The 23941-nt window shown below is 39.3% G+C and overlaps 1 protein-coding gene across 2 annotated transcripts in view; it reads left to right on the forward strand.

Annotated features, from left to right (window-relative positions):
- Positions 1-3981: 3981 nt before the first annotated feature.
- LZTR1 (leucine zipper like post translational regulator 1) overlaps positions 3982-23941 on the forward strand; it is a 33758-nt gene continuing 13798 nt past the window's right edge. For both annotated transcript variants that reach the window (XM_063144504.1, XM_063144512.1), the window contains exons 1-16: positions 3982-4221; positions 4364-4426; positions 6979-7035; positions 8499-8578; positions 9725-9833; positions 11960-12043; positions 13768-13825; positions 15777-15916; positions 16936-17137; positions 18813-18923; positions 19143-19235; positions 19478-19573; positions 20074-20257; positions 20911-21080; positions 21420-21576; positions 23545-23671. In XM_063144504.1, the coding sequence (XP_063000574.1) occupies positions 4046-4221; positions 4364-4426; positions 6979-7035; positions 8499-8578; positions 9725-9833; positions 11960-12043; positions 13768-13825; positions 15777-15916; positions 16936-17137; positions 18813-18923; positions 19143-19235; positions 19478-19573; positions 20074-20257; positions 20911-21080; positions 21420-21576; positions 23545-23671 (1907 nt within the window). In that variant the 5' untranslated portion in view covers positions 3982-4045. The remainder of the gene's footprint in view (positions 4222-4363; positions 4427-6978; positions 7036-8498; positions 8579-9724; positions 9834-11959; positions 12044-13767; positions 13826-15776; positions 15917-16935; positions 17138-18812; positions 18924-19142; positions 19236-19477; positions 19574-20073; positions 20258-20910; positions 21081-21419; positions 21577-23544; positions 23672-23941) is intronic.

Here is a 23941-nt window from a genome sequence, read left to right on the forward strand (position 1 = left end):
GGACATAACACCAAGTCAGGAACAGGAATTCCTGGTTTGCTTAGGAGAGCAACAAGCAAACAGGAGGCAGTATTATTATTATTATTATTTATTTATATAGCACCATCAATGTACATGGTGCTGTACAGAGTAAAACAGTAAATAGCAAGACCTTGCCGCATAGGCTTACATTCTAATATTTGATCACTGCTGTGCAGCCACAATTAACTGAATTTAACTACCCATAGTTAGTCATTATGAGTGATGTAGCAAGTTGGCTACTGCCAGTACTAAAGGCTTTGCATCTGTTGTACTTAATTCAAAGGGTTGAGCCACATTAATGGCTGAAGTCCCATGAGTCATTATAGCACAAAAGAAGCTGAAGGTTTTAGTCATTTTAGTTCACTAGCTGGCAGACTCTTCAGCCCTGTATTCTGGAAACTTGGACTGCATATTTATAGGACAATATCAAGGAGAAAGAGCAGTCATGACACAATACAGAAAATAAGGATAAAATAAAGTATGAGGGCCAAATATAATTTTGTATGTTGTGTGTATGAGAGAGAATGTAAACTGAGGGACCAATGTGTGATTTCCCCTCCCCCATAAAAAAAAATAACTAAAAAGGCAGATTTGAGACAGATTAACATATTTACAGGCCCTTTTGATATGCTATATGCAGGGTACATTTCTCTAGTTGTTACTTGATTTTGCATAGTGGATGTTCAAAGGGTAATTTACAAAAAATAGATACATGTTTATGTTGAAACATTAGGAATTGATTATTGCTTTGGGATTGCCTCTTTGATCCCACAAATTTACTTCTGCCAATAAGCATTTGTTACATGAATTACAGGATTTCATAAATCTCTATTTTCACTAAGTCAACTTTATCCAAATACAAATCAATGTTGTCTAATAAGTTTCCATGTAGAATAAAACACCAACCTCACTTTCCTAACACCAGTCCATACCATTATAATTTTTAAACCATTTCCCATTGCAAAACATAATCTATTAAATGCTTATTGCAGGAAGAATTTTTAAAGTAATTTAATTCCTCAAAAGTGCCAGGACTGTTCAACTTGCAGAGGGTTCAAAACAGCACTTAGCTGCATGTGCATCAGTTGCATATTGTTTCATTGAGCCAATAAGCTAAAGAGAGCACTGGACCAAACTAGATGAGTTATCCCTTCTATTGGGTGGCACAAAATCCAATGTAATTTCTAGCACCCTACAAATTTAACACCATTAATAGCCTATAGATTAGACTGAATAATTTTTACTCAAGGTTATTTATATTTAACATATTCTTGTGAAGGTGTGTGTTTATTCGTCCAGTTGCTTCCATTATTCCTATCTGTTGTTCCTGTTAACTACAGTCCATGTAACTAGATTGGATGTAGTTGAGAATAAGACTTGATATAGTTTATAAACTATTTGAACTTGGAATATATGGAAATTGTGGGGTGCCTGAAGTATTGGGTTGTATTCAGTGTTAGACCTACTTAGAATAGACCCATTGAAATGAATGGGTCTTACTTTATATACAGCCTGCTGACATCAACTATCTTTTTGAAAAGGACACTGCCCTACTTCGCCATGACATGTTACACTTTTTCTATTGTCTTGCCAAAAATATTTGGGTGAAGAGTTAAAATGGATACTTAAGGCTTCTTTTTTGCTCAAACTAGGAAACTTGAAAAGGCAAGTTAGTAAAAAAAACAAATAAACCATAGCCTGTGATACAGCCAGTTTTAAAGAGCAAGTATTAAACTTTTTCCACTTAAATGGTTTCTTCATTGGTTTCCTCACTCTGTTCTTTAGGATTTCTAAGGTATGTCCATAAAATGTGATACGTGTTTTACATAAAAGAACTGTAAAAATCATAACTTATCTTGTGTTTGAAGTACATAAACCTAAAGTGCACACTCAGGAGTTAATAGCTCAGGATGGCATATTAAATGATTATTTAGGGTACTAGAAATAGCTTTTGTCCCTTATACATTTGCTATCCTATTTTATAGTATAAGATTATTAATATGAGAATGATCTTTGCATACTAGAGAATTGATTTAGAGTACCTCACATTTTTATTGCTAGTTAAATTGAATGCCTGATACATCTACACCTATGCCATACCTTGATGAAGAAAAATGCAAGCAACTTTCCTATTTTTATATGGATTTATCTTGTTAAGGAACTCTCACAGCTTCATACAAATGAAACAAATTAGGTCAGATCAAATGCAATTCTAGAATCTGAACTACAGCTATCTAAAATATTGTTTGTGTTTTATGTATATTTAAAACTTAATAAACTCTTAAGTGTACAAACAGTCTGCTTTATTCTACATCAAAGGCCATTCTGTGCACATATACATCCACTGCTGCTTCATTCAGAAAATTGCATACGATTGAATTGGCCTTTTGAGGGCTTTTCATGGATATCTTATTGCAACAAGGGTTATCGTTTAGTTAACTTGGTTTATTATCTAGTGTATTTGTGTATCACCTTATCAGTCCGTCAATCTTATGCATATTTATTCTAAAGTTAGTCATTTTGAGTTCAATGGGGCTTACACCTAAGTGAATATATAGGACTGCAGCCTTGGCCCCTGGGATGCTATAGGCAAACAGAGCCTTTGTGGGAATACTACTAATACAATCCAAGCTGTGGAAGAGCTCTCAATAAAGTATAAATGCATAATTGGGGGATTCATTGCCATAAGATGGTTTGATTGCCACTACCTAGATAACAAAGACTACAAACGAGAGGTGGCTCAGCACTACCTAAAAATAGAATACAGATAAGCCTTGTCCACAGCATTCAGTAAACATGAAATTGCTATGTTCATTTCATTTATATTTCTATATGGCCTTGTAGCTGAAGCTCTCTGGGTGTTTCACAAAAATTAAAAACCCATTCATGCCTTGTTTGTAAGTTTTTCAGGGCATCAGCCTGGGAATTCTTTGGATAAGTTATTGCAAACCTTGAGCCTGCCTTAGCTCAAAAGTCTAGTCTTGAATATACTGTGAGTATTGTCAAGATTTTGCCCCATCCTATTGTCTTCCTGGTATTAAAATAAATTTAAAATAAATTTAGCAGTTTCAAGTTTTGTGCTTCTTATTTTTTCCACAAAACATATGTTCTTAAAAATCAAAGTTGGCATTTTTGGGGGGGATGAAAGTAGCTCACCTTGCCTAGTGCGCAAAATAGTCTAGCACCGGCCCTGCTTTTACCCTTCTGCCACTATAAAGCTGCTGCTGCTCTTCTTCTTCTTCCTCTTCCTCTTCCTCTTCCTCTTCTTCTTCTTCTGACTTTTTCCCAGTACTGGGAGTCAAGGCAGTTTACAAGATTAAAACATGTACAATTAAAACATATAAATATAAATTACAAAAGTTAAAATAGAATTAAACCTACAGTAAAATTAAAAACATGTTACAAAATTTAAAAACTGTAACAGGTTAAAAGGGGGGGGATCCAGTACAGGTCCAGTATAGTTCCAAAAGCCTGCTGAAACAAAAAAGTTTTTGCCTGCCTCCGCAGCTAACACAGAGGGAGCCAGCCGTAGCCTCCCTGGGAAGTAGCCAGGTCTGGTCCAGTGTGATGGGCTGGAAAGGCCACAGGACTGATCCAAGAGGGCCACTCATGTGTAGTTCCCATTTAACTATCTTCTGCTTTTGTTGGCCTATTGCTCACACTGCTTATTCTTCGCGGCGTCTCTGAAATAATAGGTGGTTTGCGAAGGGACAACGTTAACTCTTCGACCACCAGCTAAGCTAGCCTTCTCTGACTAGTGCGCTCCTTCTGAGGGCACCAGGTTGGGGAAGCTGTGCTAACCAAATGCGGGGCGTCGTTCGTTTCGTCTTGCGTTTTTGCTCTCACACCAGAGAACCTCCCTCAGGACACGCGTGGCATGCTGGGAGTTGTTGTTTGCAGAACAAGAAGCGCTCCTAGTAGCCTTAGTCCCTCGGAGACGAGAGGGAATGCTGGGAATTGTAGTTGGCGTTTGGTTCTGGTCTCTACTGGCTGTATTTCCCTCTCCTCAGCTCAAGCTCGGGCCATGGAGGCCGAGGCAGAGGAAGCCGATTCGGGCGAGCGCTCGAAAGTGGCGCCCAGTGTGGATTTCGACCACAGTTGCTCGGATAGCGTCGAGTACCTGACTTTGAACTTCGGGCCCTTCGAGACGGTGCACCGGTGGCGCCGCCTCCCGCCCTGCGATGAGTTCGTCGGAGCCCGGTGAGGAGACTCGGTGGAAATGTCAGAGGTTTGGGGGGGGGGGGAAGGGGGGACGAATGGGTCTTGCGGGCGGCGGAAGGGTTTTGAGGGGAGGAGGGGGATAGAAATAATAACGGCAGTTTTCGCTTTCTCGTCCTCACAGCCGCAGCAAACACACCGTGGTCGCCTATCGGGATGCTATTTACGTGTTTGGCGGAGATAATGGGTGAGTCCTCCGGTGCTGCTCTCAGGGCTGGCCCAAGAGCTTTTGCTGCCTGAGGCAGAGCCGGAAATGAGCTCCCCGCCCGACACACACACGTTTCTCGCTTGCGTGCACCCCCACCCCCCACCTATTATCCCCCCCACACACACACGCCCTATTCATCCATGTAAAAATATTCGCCCTCTCTCGCAGACACATCCCTCCCCTCTTCTCTAGGTGTGCCCGTGACTGACAGAAACACTGCATAAATACCCAGGCCTGTCCAGCAGAAAGAACCATCATGGCACCAATGGGCCAATGTTTTTCTGTGCTTTGTGCTAGTTCCATGCACTGCATAAAAAGGACCAGGTTTTTGTAAAGTATCTTGCGCCCCCCCTCTCCCCTGTTGACTTTCTCTGGGCCCTGGGAAACTTGCTGCTGGCTGGCTGCTAAAGGTATCGTGTGTAAAAAAAACCCAAAACAACTTGTACACAAAGGGTTTGCCCCGGGGTCGCTTTGCAGTAGCGGCATGTCATCTACATGATGCAGCTGTCATTGCGAAGCCATCCGGGGGCAAACCCTGGAAACTCCACTCCAAAAAAGTTGGGCACTTACCCCGACTTTTTTGGCAGTGGAGCCCATGGCGCCCCCTGATTGATTGCCATGGGTGGCCCCACACCTCTAGAAAAGTAAAAAAAAAAAAAAAAAGGGGGGGGGAGGAGAGAAACGGGGCTGTTCCTCCCCCCTTTTTTAATTTTATGATCTCTATGTGCAGAGGTCCACAGATGCATATAATAAAAATAAATAGGGTGGGTGGGGAGGAACGGGCAGCTAGAGGGAGGAGACGTGGGTGGTTCGCCCAGTCCCGTTCACATCCTCCTCTGACTGCCTCGTTCCTTCCCTACCCCTGTTTTTATTTTTAATTACATGTATCTGCGGAGCTCTGCAGATAGAGATTATAAAAAATAAAATAAAAAGGAGGGGGGAGGAACGGGCAGCCAGTGGGGGAAGTGGTTCTCCCAGTCCCTCTCTCGTCTTCCTCTGCTGCCTCATTCCTTTCCCCCATCCTGTTTTTATTTTTTATTATATGTATCGGCAGAGCTCCGCAGATAGAGATTATAGAATTAAAAACGGGGGGAGGAACACCCCCATTCCTTTCCTTCCCCTCCCCCATTGTTTTGTTGTTGTTGTTGTTTTACTTTTCCAGAGGTGCGGGGCCAGAAAAATAACACTTGCCTTCCTTCCCGTGCAGATGCCGGGAAGGAAGGCAAGTGTGGGTGCATGGCACCTCGCGATGCCAAAGTGCCTCCGTAAAGATGGGGGGTTGGTGAAAGAGGCAGAAACTTTCCCCCTGCACAGTCTCAAAAGCATAATAGGACACCATAGTAGCAGTTCCCTCCCCACAGGCCAGTAATTTTCTCCTCCATTGCTTCATACCTTTCTGTTCTTAAGAACTGTTGGCATGGCAGTTTTTAACTGAATACTTCAAAAACAAACCCAAAAAATTGTCTCTCACAATAACACTTGAGTTTGAAAGAGTATGACATTCTATATTTGAACTTACTTTGAATTTGTTGGGGATGAATACGGGCACATCACTGCAACTACAAAGTCCTAGCTTTCTGTTTCCTATAAGCATGTGTTTGTATTGCCACTTTAATAAGAGATGGCTAAAACTTCAAAAATAACTAGCAAATCTGGTTTGCAACAGAAGAACTATTCCCTGAAACTCTGTAAGATATTGGAGGAGGTTGTTGTCAGGTTTCCCAGTCGCTCAGATAATCACACATTCTGGTAAACTGACATGGGACACCCAAATCAGTGAGACATTTTCATTGCAGGAAATATGGTAAAAGCTTAATGGTTCCATATTTCAGAAACCCATATAGCTGATGGTCAGTAGCTATAGGCGCCAAGAAATTCTAGAACAGTCAAAAGCTAATCACTACTACTGTGATGAGATCTGCATCAATGTGGTTTCCCCGTTGCCATCTCCACGGTTCCAAACACAAGGGAAAGTCAATCCATATACACGTTCCAAACCTGGACAGGGTAAGGGAGTGGTTATTGACAGATGTGCTGGAAGAAAATTATACTAAAAAGCATTTGTAAGTCATCAGACCTTGATAAAATTCAAAGACGTAAGTGGTAGTATTCCTTGCAAACACGTGCAGTTTCTATTGAATTTGTGCTTTGTCATTTTCAAGGTAAATTACTAAAAAGACAAGGGAACCTTATATGTGCGTGGCAAATTAGTAAGCAATAAAGAAATACAAATTATGATAGGTGCAACTAGCGTAGTTTCAATGAAAGGTAAATGTATAATCTATTGCAACTTTATGTAATAGCTGGTGAAGTTGATATAATATATACAGTACCAGTAAATGTTTCTGCTATCATTCATTTTGGTTGCAAAAAATCTCTTTTGTACTGTGTACTACTTACCATAGTTAGACCAGAAGCAAAATATTATGTAGACCTTGGTTGGTTAAACTGTTAGTTCTGTAACGGTTCTTAGTAATAAACATTTCATAGTATATGAATATAACTTTATATATTTTTCCCTTATTCTGAAGAAAAACCATGTTGAATGACCTGTTGAGATTTGATGTGAAGGACTGCTCATGGTGCAGGTATAGCTACATTTCTAATGCATATTTCATTTATTATTTAAATAATCTATCCCTAAAGCCTAATGGATTAGGACTTCTAAGTGGCAGTCAAAATGCGATATTGTTGGCATAGTGCATTTTTTTAATGACTGTTCTGTACTTCACATCTGTCTGTTGTGGGTTTGTAGTAAAATTAAGTTGAATAATTTCGGGTTAACACAGGGGTGAATAGTGACAGCAAAACTGAAGGTTCCCCAACAACCATCATGGAGGAGAGTTGAATTCTGTTGAAATAGATGAGTGGTTGTCAGCATATCCTGCACAGTTTTTTGGGTTGCTAAAATTAGTGCAGCCTTACCCAACCTGGTGTCCTTCAAGTGTGTCATACTACAGATCCCATCATCCCCAGTCAGACATGCTGACTGGTGAATGCTGGGAGTTGTAGTCCACCATATTTGGAGGACACCAGATTAAGGAAGGCTGAATTGGTGTATCAACAATTTTCAGTACCTTTGTTTTTTTCTTACACTTAAACAATGTAAGGGAAGTACATGCTATTGTCTTTAAATGTTTACAAGTATTTGAATTAAAATGTTTACATAATATAACATTTAAATCTCATTAACTGTGCTTTAATATTTTCCTGAAATATTTCAGCTCAAATACTTGTGTATTGGAATAAAAAATTAACATGGGATACTTTTTTAGCCTTGTTTATTTTACTTTATTTAGAAAAGATGCTAAATTAGATCACTCCCTAGTAATTTTCCAATGCAAACTAAAAAAAAATCCAATGCGAATGACCCTATGTAAATTAGCCTAATTTGCATCAAAGAATTGCCCAATTCAACGTTTTCCGGATCTAGCCCCCCCCCCCCCAAATATTTCTGGGGTAGTCAGAAACCCTGGCTGATTATCCAGAAATCTACCAATAGATCCTGAACTACCTTCTGTCTGCTCCTGGTGTAACAGAAATTACAATTTAAAAAAATATACACCAAAGTATCAATATTTAAATGTCTTTACACAAGAACATAAGAAGAGTCATGCTGGATCAGACCAAGGATTCATCTAGTCGAGCACTCTGTTCACCCAGTGACCAACCAGCTGTTGACCAAGGACCTACAAACAGGACACAGTGTAACAGCACCCTCCCACCCATGTTCCACAGCAACTGATGCATATAAGCTTACTGTCTCTGATAGTAGAGGTAGCACACAGACATCAGGATTATTAGCCATGGATAGCCTTCTCCTCCAGGAATGTACCACCCCCTTTTAAAGGCATCCAAATTGGTGGCCATCACTACTTCTTGTGGTAATGAATTTCATAGTTTAATTATACACTGTGTGAAGAAGTATTTCCTTTTAGCTGTCCTGAAACTTCCACCAATCAGCTTGATGAGATGACCCCTTACAAATAAAATAGTGCCATATTAATGAGAGCTGTTTCTTTTGTCTATTTCTATGTATTGTATTGCACAGGGCTTTTACCACAGGGACACCACCAGCACCCAGGTATCACCATTCAGCTGTAGTCTATGGAAGCAGCATGTTTGTATTTGGTAAGTTATCAGAAGGCTACATCTTGGGGGAGCTGGGGTGGCGACGGCCGACAGAAAGCTCTGGCGTGGGCTGGTCCATGAAGTCATGAAGAGTCGGAAGTGACTGAATGAATAAACAACAACAACAACAACATCATTTTCAATGAGCAATTTGTCCAATTAAATATAGCTTGGTAGTCTTGCCAGATTTGTGTAAGATATTCACAATGAAAGTACCTAAAACCAATACAACAATTGAGAATTGCAGTCATAAAGTGCTTATACCATCATGGCTAAAACAGATAACACGCAATTATGACAGTTTGAGCAATGAAGAGATACAAACATTGATTTGTAGTTTGAAAAAGAAAAAAGGCCCAATGAAAGAAAACTATCTGTATTATATTCCACTTATATATAGATGTACATAGATTGGGTAGTAAGCTTGTTTTGGATTTGTACCCATTGCTCTTTAGTCAGATGTACAGGCTTCCTCAGAGAATCAAGGTCAGGAGAAACCCATTCTTCCTATTTTCAGTGGAAACAGGCTGTGCAATGTGCTGATTGACTGGCCCTTGTGACAATAATGAATCCACTTCTCCCCTAGACAGCTGGGCAGAGTAGGGTTTAGCTTAGCCTTAACCAACATGGTGCCCTCAAAATGTTTTGGACTTCCAAATCCTATGAGCTACAGCCAGCATGGGCAATGTTCAGGAATTCTGGGAGTTATAGTTCAAAAATCTGGAGGGCACCAGGTTGGGAATTGCTGGTTTGGCAGGACTATGTGACATTCACACAGCCACCTCTCTAAACCAGTGTTTCAGTAGCACAAATATTGATTGGTTTAAGAAAAAGAAGCACCAACTAAATGTTTAATTAGATCAACATGGCAAGTGGCTTGTTTTTCTTTTAATTCAGCTAGAAATCTCAGTTGTGTGACACAGCCTGAAGCTTGATCAAAACTTCCTTTACTTGTTGTTGCATCTCACAGCAGTGAAACAGCAATCTTCGGCAGCTAGTGTAGGCCGTATTCAACCTCCTCTAGTCACTTGTCAGTCCCTCACCTTATGCTCAGTTTCCATATTTATTGTTATGTATAAGAAAATTGTCTTTTCATTTTGAAATTGTGCCAAATAAGCATTTTACTGTAATAACATTGTTATTTAGGTGGCTATACTGGAGATATTTATTCCAACTCCAACTTGAAGAATAAAAATGATCTTTTTGAATATAAGCTTGCAACAGGCCAGTGGACAGAGTGGAAGATTGAAGGAAGGTAAGAGCCTGTGTATTAGTACCAACCTTTTAAAAAGAGATGGTTTCACACACCAATAGTTATCCTGGTACTATTTGTGAATATAATTACAAAGAGTACAAGGTGGTTTCTAGAAAAAAACACTTTTGCTGTTTCCTGTTCTTGGCGTTTTAAAATAACTGCATTGTTAGACAGCAAGAATTTGTGTACTTTTAAAGCACAAAACTTATGTCAATGTTTATGCTTAAAAAACAAAAAAGTGGCTGACAGGAAGGCACAGTCTGTGTTTGCACATAATACTAAACTATGTTCTAGTATTATGAGAACAAGCATCAAGCGCATGCACTTCTCTTTTCTCCTCCTCCAGCATGTCCATAAGGAGATCAGAAGCTATTATTATTATTATTATTATTATTATTATTATTATTATTATTATTATTATCATCATCATCATCATCATCATCATCATCATCATCTTCTAGTACTAGAAGTATTCACAGTTTAGCATCACAACTAAAACCTAAACTGTGGCTAATCTTAATTGGGATGTACTAAAACAAACCAGGTTCATAAACCAGTGTTTGAAGTTCGCTTGTTTTAATAAATCATAATTAAGACTAACCACAGTGTCTGAGTTCAGATGCAGTGCTAAACTGCAGTTTGTCAAAAATAGAAGTGAAAGCTTCTAAACTCTTTCACGCAGCTATGCTGGAGGTGGAGGAGCAAGCATGCAAGCCCAGGACTTGCACAGGCTCGTCCTTGTAACACTAAAACGTGATTTAGGGCACAGTCCTATCATGATGCTTGTAAGCCTCCGAACTCGGAAGTTTAAGGGCGTCCAATGCAGATTGGGAGGAGCAGTAGAGGTGACCTTTACCTCTGTTCTTCCCACTCTGCATTTTCACTAGATGGACTTTTTCGCTTCTCTACCTAGGGTGCTGCAGAGGGGGAGGGACGGAGGCTCAAGTGGCATGGCGATATTTCGTAGGCACACTTCCCCAGTGGCCTCCCTGCCCACAGAAACGTCCCCTTTACCTCCTCTCTGAGGTTGCTTTTCCGATCTTGGAGAGGCAGCTGGTGCATTTCTCCCCACACCAACAGAGAGGGGGTGGGGAGCATGGATTTGCTGTCTCCAACCTCAGAACTATCCCATGGCCCTCCCTGAGACGCTGTCAAAGGGCCATAGGATTGCTCCCTCTGTGTTACATGGAAAAGCAGCCACTAAGTAAAGCACATGTATAATTAAGAGAATTACAGAACATATGAACAATAACACTATAAAATTCATACATTATGTAAATATATATTAGTTTTTTTTTTACTTTTCAACTTAAGTCTCATGTTATATTAACATAAGAGAGAATCAGAATTCAACTTTAATTACAAAAATAAAATATATTTTCACCTGCTCTACTTAGTTTGTTCAGAATTATATTAACTGGGTTTTACTTTTGTTCTTTGAATTAAATAAGCAAATATTCCAAGTGCATGTTGTAATCTTAAGGATCTCAGGTTTAAGTGTCATAGATTTATTTTGCAAATGTATTATCTTTGGTAATAAACTGCTTCTTTAAGCTAATTCTTAAATAATTACCTAAATCTTCAGTGATGAAATATCATTTTTCAAAATAAATGTATAACTGGATCAGCTTATGAAGAATACTTGATCTATATGTTTAGCAAGTAGCTGCTAATACCTTACTTTTGGAGACTTTGACTTTGCTGATTCAGAACCAAAAAACATTTATTTGACTGTTGCTTTCTTCCTGGCATCCAACTGGAGCAGTGAAGAATGGTTCCATCAGCTAATGTGTCTTGTATTTAATGCACTCTTTAAATTCCTGCCTTGCACAGTCTGAGAGAGCCTGGAGTTTTTCATTCTCATGTTAATCTTGTGAGCACCAGAAACTTGAAGTTAAGCTTTCCCACTGATTTACTGAAGAAGAACTCTTTTGCCGTTTTATCAAAATGAAACTAAAAGGCTCTGTTATATTAAAATTACTGAGATCAAAGCTTACTACCCACAAAACATTTAGTATTTAGATACTGGTAACCATTTCTCTAGGCAACAAGGCAAATATTTGCTCTCTACTGGACATGGATAATCACATCATGCAAGATAATTGGTAGGTCTGTTTTTGTTTCAGATTGCCTGTTGCCCGGTCAGCTCACGGTGCAACAGTCTATAGTGATAAACTGTGGATCTTTGCAGGATATGATGGGAATGCACGGTAGGTATAATTCTTTCTTCTGGACTTTTTCCTAATTGTTTTGCTCATAGTAATGTAAGTTTCACTATTGCTAAACGTGAGACGAGCCCTGCACCTTTCCCCAAGGCTAGTTTTTATTAATAAAGTTATAAACCGTTTTGTCTCCTAGAATACCTACACTGAGTCCTATACAAGTGGCAGCACTTGGTTTGATAGGAAAGACATTTCCCGATCATTCCTCATTTGTATTCCTGACCATTCCATTCCTCATTAGTAATTTTAGTTTAGTGTCAGAACATGAAAACATCCAAACTGTCACATGTTTGCATTGTAAGCCTATGCGGCAGGGTCTTGCTATTTACTGTGTTATCTGTACAGCACCATGTACATTGATGGTGCTATATAAATAAATAATAATAATAATAATAAATAAAGCACAAAATGTTATGATTTCTGAAATACATTCACTTCTCCACTGGAAAACAAGGATATTTTCCCATCTTTTGTTGCTTCTTGTGTGATAGAGAACTAACTAGGAGTAATATCTTTTGTGCCAAATGCCTTCCTAGGTTGTTGTTGTTGATGATGATGATAATAATAATAATAATAATAATAATTTTTATTTCTCACCCGCCTCTCCCTCTGGATTGAGGCGGGGTACAACACAAATACAAAACACTGTAAAATACATATAATTGATTAAAACATATAAAACTAATACATTTTTAAAAGGCAGGGAATTATTAAAAGGCATCTTAAAATTCAACTGGGTAGACCTGCCGCTGAAACTCTCCACACGGCCTGAGTTCGATCCCAGCGGAAGCTGGTTTCAGGCAGCCGGCTTGGGTTGATTCAGCCTTCCATCCTCTCAAGGTCAGTAAAATGAGTACCCAGTTAGCTGGGGGAAAGGTAATAATGGCCTGGGAAGGCAACGGCAAACCACCCCGCTATGAGGCCTACCAAGAAAACGTCAGTGAACGCTGGCGTCTCTCCAAGAGTCAGTAATGACTCAGTGCTTGCACGAGAGGTTCCTTTCCTTTCCTCCAGACCTGCTGAAAGAGATCAGTATGACTTTCTTAAATTCCAGAAGACTATTAAGTTGACGAATCTCTTTGCTAGCTTTCTACCTTTTGGATATTGATTACCCCACTGAATAATCCTCCCCTGTCAAGGTCCAAAAGAAGTTGAAGTAGGTTTTAATAGGACATAGATTCTCTAATTCTAGTCAGACTGATACTTTTCTTCTATCTGAAGAAACTTTCAGGGGAACTTGAAGTTCCTTAGGGGCAGACTGGAACCCATCTCAAGCAAGTTCTTTCTGCTTCACCTGCAGCCTGACTTTCCAGTATGGAAAACAGAGATGTGTGTGTTTTATTTATATTTATTTATTAAATTTATATACTGCCCCATAGCCGAAGCTCTCTGGGCGGTTTACAAAAGTTTTCTGAACTGCTTCCTTGGAGTAGGATCTAGGCTTCATACGTTTGGACCCCTTGGAGCGGGAAAGCAGCAGGAAGGGAACAATTTAAGCATTCCTGTAATGCTTCTCTGCTTCGTATTGCCCCCCTCCTGAAGCTGCTTCTTGTGGGTGGGGAAAAAGGAGTTTGTGTGAGGGTTTGTTATGTCCGTGTAATTGTTTTGTGCAAGTGGGAAGACCTCTTCCTACTTATTCCAATGAAGGGACTGGAATATTAATTCAGGCTGGTTGTCATGTATTTTAAAATATGACTTTTCCACCAATACAGATTAAATGACATGTGGACTATTAGTTTACAAGACAGGGATTTAACTTGTTGGGAAGAGGTAAGACAATTTTTTTAAAAAATGCAATCTTTCATTTTACTGCTTTTGATATAGTTTGTATTACTATCTGATCTAGAAAACTTGGTTGTGTCAGAATATAATTCCGTAGTGAAAGTGAAGCTTAACCAATTTTATTTGATAAGACGAGAAGTTCTGGAGATTTTTTTAAACATTCATGAAGTTGATTCATAGCAACAGGATCTATTACTACCAAGTTCAGCAAAATCCATTGCATGTTTATCTTGCAATCATCCTGCCTTATTCATGACATTTTACTGGAGGTCCAAATGTCATTATGGAAGAAAAGACAGAATACGTGCACGATGCCTTTTGATTGGTAGCACTAGGAGTAATCCACTTGGAACACACAAAATCTTGTTGCTTGGAAGGCTGCTCTTGCAAAATGACTTTTATTTCAATGGTGTTTGTCCATATATGGTTCTGCACATAACACTAACCCATGGTTTATTTAATCCATGGGTTGCTAAATTCTGGGTTGTCATAAAATGCAAACCCATCCATGCTAACAAACCATGGTTTATTAACCACGACCAATCCAGAAACAGAATCCATGGTTGGTTGTTGGGTTATGAACTCTGGGTTGTTTAAATCATGGATTGTCGTTGACCTGGTTTGCGCGATCATCACAACTTAACAAGTGAATGCCTAATTACCCACCCGGGTGCGGCTTGCCTTGTCATCTGAACCAAGATGGTGTGGCTTGTTTGAGGGTGAAATATCCCAAAAACAGGTCACAGGCAAATGGTGCTCAGCAAACATCTCAGTGATTGTGCGAACCGGGCCATTATGTTCATGGATTGTTCCGCCAGACTACAGAATCTGGCAGGCAAGAGTAGTAAAAAAACCTAGCTGCTCTCTAAGTCAGTACTACAGCACTGTAAAGGCATTGGGGATACAGGGACGTTGCTGGTGAAGAGGGGGGAACCAACGCAGGGATTGAGAAAACAAACTACAGTTTGTTTACAAACCAGGTCATAGTCTAGGTTCAAAAGAGTTATTTAGGCATGGCCAAGGGCTTGTGCACACCAAATGGAATTTGAAAAAACGGTTTCCATTTAATAATAGACTGTCTTGGCAAACCACAAACTGCATTTGAAGTTCCCAAACTTTCAAAGCCCATTGGTCATGTTACACTGATATTTGAGAAACATAATGTCAGAGCTCCATTGGGTCTACAGAACTAGTTGTGTGCCGTTCTTTTGGATCCCAGCTATATTGTTCTTGTTGGATCATACCTTAATGGGCAATCCTATGGGTTGCACACTTGATGCTCATAAGCCCCCAAACTCAGAAGCTTACAATCATCCTATGCAGGGTGGGAGGAGAAGTGGGGGTGCCTCCCTGTCCTCCCACCCTGCATTTTCGCTAGACAGTCTTTTTTGCCCATCTAGTGAATGTTTCAGAGTGGGAAGGAAGGAGACTGGAAAGGCCCAAGGATCGCTCATATCCTGGCCTCTCCAGTCCCTCCTCCGCTATCTACAAAAATCCCCCTTCTCCCCTTCTCTGAGGTTGAATTCATGACCTCAGAAAGGCAGCCAGCGTGGTTCTTTCTGCTCCAGCTGCAAGTGTGTGTGGTGGGCTGAATCAGAGCTCTGATTTCCAGCTCCAAGGTCAGAGCACTGTCTCCAACCTCAGAGCTGGAAATCCAAAATATCCTATGGCTCCTCAGATGCTGTCTAGGGGCCATAAGATTGTTTTCTCAGTAACTAAAGCAATCCTATACCCACTTATGTGGGAGTAAGTCTCATGGAATTCAATGGAACTTATTTCTGAGTAGACATATATGGGACTGTGCTGCTAATAAGATTTGAGTTTTTGGTATACTTTAAGTTGAGAGTAATTCCACCACACATAGATCTGCGTAAGTACCCAGATTCTTGAATTTCATAATGAAATATTAGTAATTTACTTCTATGTTGCTGCTTTTCAGATTAAACAGACCGGAGAGATTCCTCCTTCATGCTGCAATTTTCCTGTAGCTGTTTGTAAAGAGAAGATGTTTGTCTTTTCTGGCCAGAGTGGAGCAAAGATCACCAATAATCTTTTTCAGTTTGAATTCAAGGAAAAAATGTGTGTATGAAAAATAACCAAGCAAACACAAATGGTTGCTAAATTAAAAATGATTCCGTGGGATATAAATAGTTGAGGTACTTAGTGTGATTTCCATAAGGTGCCCACAAAAATAATTCTAGTTCAGTGAAATAAATTATGAAATCACTAAAAGAAATAAAAAGCAGGGGCAGGAGATGGAGTCTGTTGCAATTAGGTTTAATGCAGTAATGTAAATTTGCTTTCTACACCTTTTATCAAATGGATCAGAAAAGTAGAGTTCCTTGGATCTACTTCAGTGGGGAATTTGCTTGAGTTCTCTCTGATACTGGGTCTAGCATACATGTTCTGATGTTACAAATCCAAACCCAACAGCTTCTAAGCAAACATTTGCTTTGGGTTCTTTGAGTCCATTCTATATGATGGCATCATCCGCTATTGGTGAAAATGTCACCAGGCTGGGGCCAGAAAACCCAAGTAGTGTAGCTCTCACTGCCCAGGCAGGGCAAAGATACCATTATGTGATGGACTGAGATGTGCTCTTTTGCTAATGTAGCTGCAGTGTATCCCATTTATAATATATGCACCTACTACAGTTACTTGGCTCAGACACAAACTTGTCCTTGTTTCCTATACATTGTATGCTTATCTTTATTGCTTTTAAATGTATAAAGCCATTATACCATTACATCCAATATAAGAGGGGTTCAAAAAAAATAATGGCACAATTCTATGCATGTTTACTTAAATGTGAGTCAAATGTATTCAGTGGGAATTACTACCTAGTAAATGTATTTAGGATTGCAGCCAAAGTGAACAGTATATCTTACGTAAGACAACAATTTCTAAACACATAATACACACAGAAAGAAAAGAGCTACAGATATGATAAATCATAATAAAAAATTAAATTGCAACTTGCAGTGACTGAACATTAGGAGGAAGATTTACAAAATTAAGTAAGTTGTGATGCATACATTTCATTAGAGACTGAGCCACTGAAAACTAATTTTGTAACTGTTCTGTGTTTTCTGTATCAGTTGGACACGAATTCCCACTGAGCACTTATTAAGAGGCTCTCCTCCTCCACCACAAAGGAGATATGGTCACACAATGGTTGCCTTTGATCGCCATCTCTATGTATTTGGTGGTGCAGCAGACAACACATTGCCTAACGAACTTCACTGCTATGACGTGGACTCTCAAACCTGGGAAGTTATCCAGCCAAGTCCAGATAGCGAGGTAAAATGTCTTAACTTTGATTAATTCTACTTTTTTCTTTCAAATATCAGTTATCTAAGAAACAAAACAAAAATAAAGGATCTGTTTCATACATGATAACAGAAGGTGAAAACTTTGGGGGAAATTACCTGTTGCTTCATACAATCCATAGCAGAGCCGTGGATCTTTCTCTGGTTGATCAGCATAAACAAAAGGGTCACCAGTTGATTGTAAAGTAGATTCCACCAGTGGTACCACTGCCATCTTCTGGGTTTTGCTGGGTTTTGGAGTGGGGGAGGGAGGTTGAGAGAAGGAGAAAGGCATGCAGTAACAAATAGTTACGAGTAGAGTATCTTAGTTGGTAGGCCTTTCCTCCTCCTTGCATGACCAGTTGCAGCTTCGAATGTACCATCTTGTACTCAACTTCATTCATTTGTGTAAACAGACAGCACACACACAAAGAGAGATACACATATATCCAAACAATTTTTAAACAATAAGAAAACTTGGCTACTTGTTTTCTCTCTGCCATATTCTTAACTTTTAAGATATGAATCATTATTTTATTTATGTATTTCCAGCATTTTTGCCCCACTTTTCAGCCAAAAAAGGTTCCCAAAGCAGCTTTCAAAGATCAATAAGGAAACATTTTCTGCCTGCAGGCTTTCAATCCAAAAGATATGACACAAAGGGGATTGGGAGGTAGGAAGGGGGAAAAAAGCAAAATTCAGGCACCCGTTCTTAGTTTCAAGATTCTTATAGGTGTTCTTTCTGTCAGGGAAGGGTGATACAAACTCCCTGTAGCTGTTTCTTCGCTGGCTGATGTATGGGGCTAGTTTGGTCTCTCCCTTGTCACGATGTTTATTTTGGGAGGCAGGGGAGGCAGCCTCCCAGCATCCCTTGGTTCTCTGGCCAATAGATGGGGCCTGCAGTTCCAGGAAACTGTCAGTTGCAGCTGTGTGTTCCATCTGGCAGGGAGGGGTGACACAAGCTCCTTGCAGATGCTCCCTCTATGGAGGATGTATTGGTCCAGGTTGGTCTCCCCCTTGCCATTATCTTCTATCCTAGATTTTTGTATACTATTTCTGATATGAAATTATTTTCTATTTGCGCAGCACCAGAGACTATAGACTTTCAAGGTTCAAAGTATGTAGATTTTTCTAGGACAATGTTCCGCACATAGCTCATCTCCCAGATATCTGTCTCACTCTGCTATGTTCCTTATTAATTCATTTCAAAACATGTTCTTCCATATGTTAAAAAAAGAGAGAGAATTTTGAAAAACAAGTGAAATTAAATAAATAGGAGCCGGTGATGAAAAGAGGGAATAGGATTTCGGTCTTTAAATATTCACTGAAGATGCAATCTTGCCTCTCTAGACAGAAATAAGCCCTAAAAAATCTAACATTCTCCAACTAGCATGGCTGGCTGAAGAATGCTCAGAATTGTGGAACTTATTTCTGTCTAAAAATGCATAGGATTATGCGTAATGAGGGATATATACTCCTATCATATTTACCAGGTGGCGCCAAAGAAAGGCAGTTCTCAAGAAAGTACTTTTTGGAGAGGTGAAGGGAGAGATGCAGCCATTCTAAGTTGTTGATGGGACAGCAAGAATCGGGTGGAATATCAAAAGATTATGTAATATATTTGATGGATAAAATACCTTTTCAGAGTTTTTCTTCTTACTTTATAGTTGCCAACTGGAAGACTCTTTCATGCTGCAGCTGTCATTTGTGATGCAATGTACATATTTGGTGGAACAGTGGATAATAACATTAGGAGTGGAGAAATGTATAGATTTCAGGTAACATATTAAAAGTATTCAATTAGTTTGAGAATATAAGAATTAGTTACTTTAAATAAATTTAACAGCAAAGAACAATTCATTTTTAAAGAGTGTATGTTTAGTCTTCACCTCATGCCTAATTAGGGTGGGAAAGCTAAAGCAACAGTTTCAACAGTTTTCTTTAAGGAATGTTTTTCCATTTCAGACCCTTAACAGAACTTTAATTCTCATTTTCAGTTTTCTTGTTATCCAAAATGTACTTTACATGATGACTATGGAAGACTGTGGGAAAACAGGCAATTTAGTGATCTGGAGTTTGTTCTTGGAGAGGTGGGTAAATTCTAATGAAAATGCTGAACGGAAGTTGTCTTTTTCCTGGACAAAAAGCTACAGTTGTGGCCATACCACATCTCAGATATGTATCAATATGTACTATTGTTAAAAACTCAGCAACTTTGATAGAAATGAAAAGGAATAGAAATTGCAAGCTGGCCTTTTATTTGCTTATATTTTTATTTACATAATATTTTATATAATTTCCTTTCTGTGCTTTGTCTCCCCACTGATAACAGAAAGAAGAGAGGGTTCGAGGGCATACAGCCATTGTCACAGCTCGCTGTAAGTGGCTCAGAAAGAAAATTACACAGGCAAGAGAGAGGTTGAAACAGGTATGATTTGTTGAGAAATATTTCTTTGACTTCCAGATTGTTTTCTGGGATGATTGGCAGTTGTTTGTTTATTTCATTTACTACATTTCTATACTGCCCGAAAGCCAATGCTGTCTGAGTTAAGACCTAAAAAATGATAAATATAAAACCTTATTTAAATATAAATTTAAATATAAATTTAAAACAGCATCAAAGTAAATCCCAGAGTAAAAATTAAAAAACATATTTAAAAACAAGTAAAAAAAACTTTAAAAGCCTAGGAAAATAAAAAGGTCTTCACCTGCCATTGAAAAAAACTACAAGATAGGTGCCAGGTGAGCCTCTTTGCAGAGGGCATTCCACAACCAGGGTGCCACCAGTGAAAAGACCGTCTCCTTAGTAGCTACCCGCCTCACTTCATTTAGTGGGGAAACCTGCCTGTTGTATCGTACATGACTGGGTACATGGATAGATAAATTACCTGGACTGGGTAGAATTGACTTTTCTTTTCATCCTATTAGAAATCTAAGCAAGAAATTGATGAGGAAGGACAAGGGACACCCCAGAAGGAGCCGGCAGGCAACAATGTCAAGGTGTGCCGCTTGCAGCCTCTGCTGGAGGTGACCATCCGAGAAGCAGAGGCACAGCCCTTTGAGGTGCTCATGCAGTTCCTTTACACGGACAAAATCAAATACCCACGCAGAGGTACGATAGAAGAACTGCTCCCTAGGAAGAGCACTATGCTTTTTCTATCTTGGCCCTCTTTCTATCTCTGGACTTCTTTCAGATAATAACTACTTATGATCCATCAGCGTATTGTTCATTTATTTTTTCTGTCAACACAAAATGGTCAAAAGTAACTATACTCAGGTCTGACCTGTGCTAGAAGCTGACCAAGTGATAGCAGGGGATGTGAGCTTGCCCCTGACATCATTTGGCCTCTGAAGGCCTGGGAGGGGGGTAATCTCCCCCCCCTTCTGTTCTGGATGCCCATCGCTTCTGTAACCTAACCATTGTGGTCAATTCTAGGGAATTCAACAGGAAGCTTAGGACCTGTCTCTCACACACAACAGTGTTAAGATACTCATGAATGCTAATAAATATCTCCTTTTGTAAGGGATCCCATTATGATTTTTCCTCTTTCCATCAAAGTAGTTTTTAGTACAATGTATCATTGCACTGTATTATATTACTTTATGTTAAGGGACTTGTGCTTCAATGGCACTTTCATACTGGGATAGTAGAGTTCCATTAGTGCAATCTTCTTATCAGGATGAGATAACTTCCATCCCTGGCTTCAGTAACATCTGTCATTCTCTTTGTAGTATGTGGAATTAATTATTTTTTCTATTGTACAGGACATGTGCAAGACGTTCTTCTAATCATGGATGTGTACAAATTGGCCCTTAATTTCAAACTGTCACGATTGGAACAGCTCTGTGTCCAGTACATTGAGGCATCGGTAGATCTGCAGAATGTGCTTGTTGTGTGTGAAAATGCAAACAAACTTCAACTAGATCAGCTAAAGGTAGGTTTTGTGCAAGACCTCGAATAAAAGTTCATTAAAAACGGTAATCCAGGTAAAACCAAGCTAATTCATTTTTCTCCTAGGTACTCAATTGTTAACATGATCCCTTTTGCTGAATGAAACTACCAGGGTTATCTCTTGCAGTCATAGTCATGATCATTCAGAGCAAACAGAGCTATCCTACCTTCACAAGTGTATAACTTGCTTCAGCTGTATACGTGCCAGCAGGTTCATAAATTCTTCAAGGGGAATTTAAAAAAAAGAAACATATGGAAGAATTAGTTTTTTTAATAAAGCGGTCATGGTTCTTCATGTGACAAGAATTTGTGTTTCTTTTAGGAACACTGCCTGAATTTTGTGGTAAAAGAATCACACTTTAATCAGGTAATAATGATGAAAGAATTTGAGCACCTTTCTTCATCTTTGATAGTGGAAATAGTACGAAGAAAGCAGCAACCTCCACTTCGAACACATTCCGACCAGCCTCTTGATATTGGTAATGTATCTTTCATCCTAAATCAAATAATTATATATGTATTTATTAAAATTATTCTAGGCTGCCTTTAAGGGTAAAACGCTCTCATAATTGCTTGGAACATTTGCATGAGTATAGATAGATAAGGATCCAAATTCTGAATGTGAATACCTCCAGTTGTTGGTCTCATTTAGTTTGCCTGCATGGCTGCTTTAACTGTTACAAGAGTCTAGAGAAGAATATAGAGTAAAAACCAGGGAAATGTTACATTTTGTAATAAAATGTATCTAAAACCATAAGCCTAATGTCACAGTTTTTTGCAAAGTGTGAGGAGAAAGGAAATCTGATAGTTGGCTAGCTCTTACTGATGGTCTGACGAGAGTGGGGTTACATTCTGCTAGAGGACCATGGAAGGACATAGATTCAGCTTAGTCCCCTGTAGCTGGCTGTAGTAGATAGATTGAATGATAGTTTAGCTCAGCTTTCATCAACCTGGTGCCCTCCAGTTGTGTTGGACTATAACTCCTATAAACCAAGTTACCTAGTCTATGACACATAGAGGACACCAAGTTGGAGAAAGGTGGTATAGCTATTACACAAATTGTGGGCTGAAATACCATCACTGTATGCCAAGAGTACCACATGCATACTCAGTCCCATGGCTTCTCATTATTTAATGCTGGTAGGGTGTCCTCTTTAAACTTAAACCCCCAGGGGTTTGCAGGAGATAATCTTTGGCCAAACTATAGGAGGAGAGAGTGGCCCAGTTTGCACAACATGCCGAGCTCACCGTGAGTTATTTAATCCACCATAAGCTGCAGTGTATGCTGGGCGCCATTTTGTATATGCAACCCCCAATAGGTTTCTGCTGTGTCATCCAAACCCAGGCATTGGGTGCTATGTGAGGGTTAAATCATCCTTGCATAACTCCAAGGGTTACCAAAGGGTACCTTATGGAATGTGTAACCTAATATTTTACCTTTTGAAAACCTTCTTTCCCGATATTAACAACCTGTAATTTAGGTTCATGTAAACTATATAGTTATCCAAATTTGTTATGATTTTTGCTTTGCTTAGCATTATCAATTGATAGCTCCAGTATTTAGGAAGCCTTAGGCTGCTAGTTAACCATCTCTACCTAATTAATACACTTCAGCAAAGATTATATCTAAAATAATTTTAGTTGGATTCAGTTCTGGTTTTGTACTAACAAGAACTAGTAAGGGGGAAAATCTTTTAATCTAGTTTTCATTTTTATTATAAAATATATTTTCACCCAGCTCTGTCCATATTGAGCAGCTTGAAGGCAAGGAGTTTCTGATGGTAAAAAAGCTGATATTCCTTAACATCACAGCATATTTATATGTTTATGTGAACATTACCTCATATTGAGATCATATCCTAGTTGGCCATAAATTAGGCTCGCAATCTTAAACTCTCCCATGCTTTCAAAAACATGCCTAAGAGATTAAGCGTAATTAAGGTACACACATATTTCATTTAGATAACTTCTAAATTCATGTTTTTGTTTTCAAGTCTTAATTCAGAATTTATTATATTCTAACTGTTCACCAGCATTTACTGCTATCTTATAATAAACATACATATCCAGGTTATCATGTTTATGCATTCCTGAACACACAATTTCTTGCCCATGAATTATAAACCATTAATTGATAAGCCAAACCTTAAGTAACACTTCTAAGCTTGTTTGATAGTCTGTCATTCAAACTTCAAATAAGCTTCTAACTATGATCATGAAGGTCAATCACTAGTTTTACATCTCCAAATTGTTGTTTATTTCACATTTTTCATTATCAGCTGTTTTCCCCTTGGCGTTTCATAGCAAGTTACATTATATTGCTTTGAGGAAGGTGAATTAGTAATTTTTCGGTAGGCATTTCCAGCAATTCCAGTAAAGTTAAAAACTATTCTCTTAACATCGGGAACACTGCATATTACTCTTGTTCCCTATATGTTCTTCTTCAGGAACCTCATTGGTTCAGGATATGAAAGCCTATCTGGAAGGTGCTGGTCTAGAATTCTGTGATATCATTCTACTCTTAGATGGACACCCAAGACCAGCTCATAAAGCTATCCTTGCAGCCCGCTCCAGGTATGCCTGCTCAGATTAACTGGTATAGAATTACACTCGTGGCTGTTGAGACATTACTTCCTCCTTTCATTTCCTTGCATGGTGAGATCAAAAGTGGGCCTCAGGCTTGCAGAGTTTCTTCCTGCTCTCCCCATTCCTATTATTGTATGTCAGGGGATGATAAATTTGGGGGCTCCAGGGGCCAATTTTAACCCCATGCAACCCCACAGGGCCACACCCCTGCCGTCACCACAAACGCAAGGTAACTATTAACGGACAAAATCCACAATT

Source organism: Elgaria multicarinata, chromosome 1, assembly GCF_023053635.1.
Source record: "Elgaria multicarinata webbii isolate HBS135686 ecotype San Diego chromosome 1, rElgMul1.1.pri, whole genome shotgun sequence".
NCBI classification, from domain to species: Eukaryota; Metazoa; Chordata; class Lepidosauria; order Squamata; family Anguidae; genus Elgaria; species Elgaria multicarinata.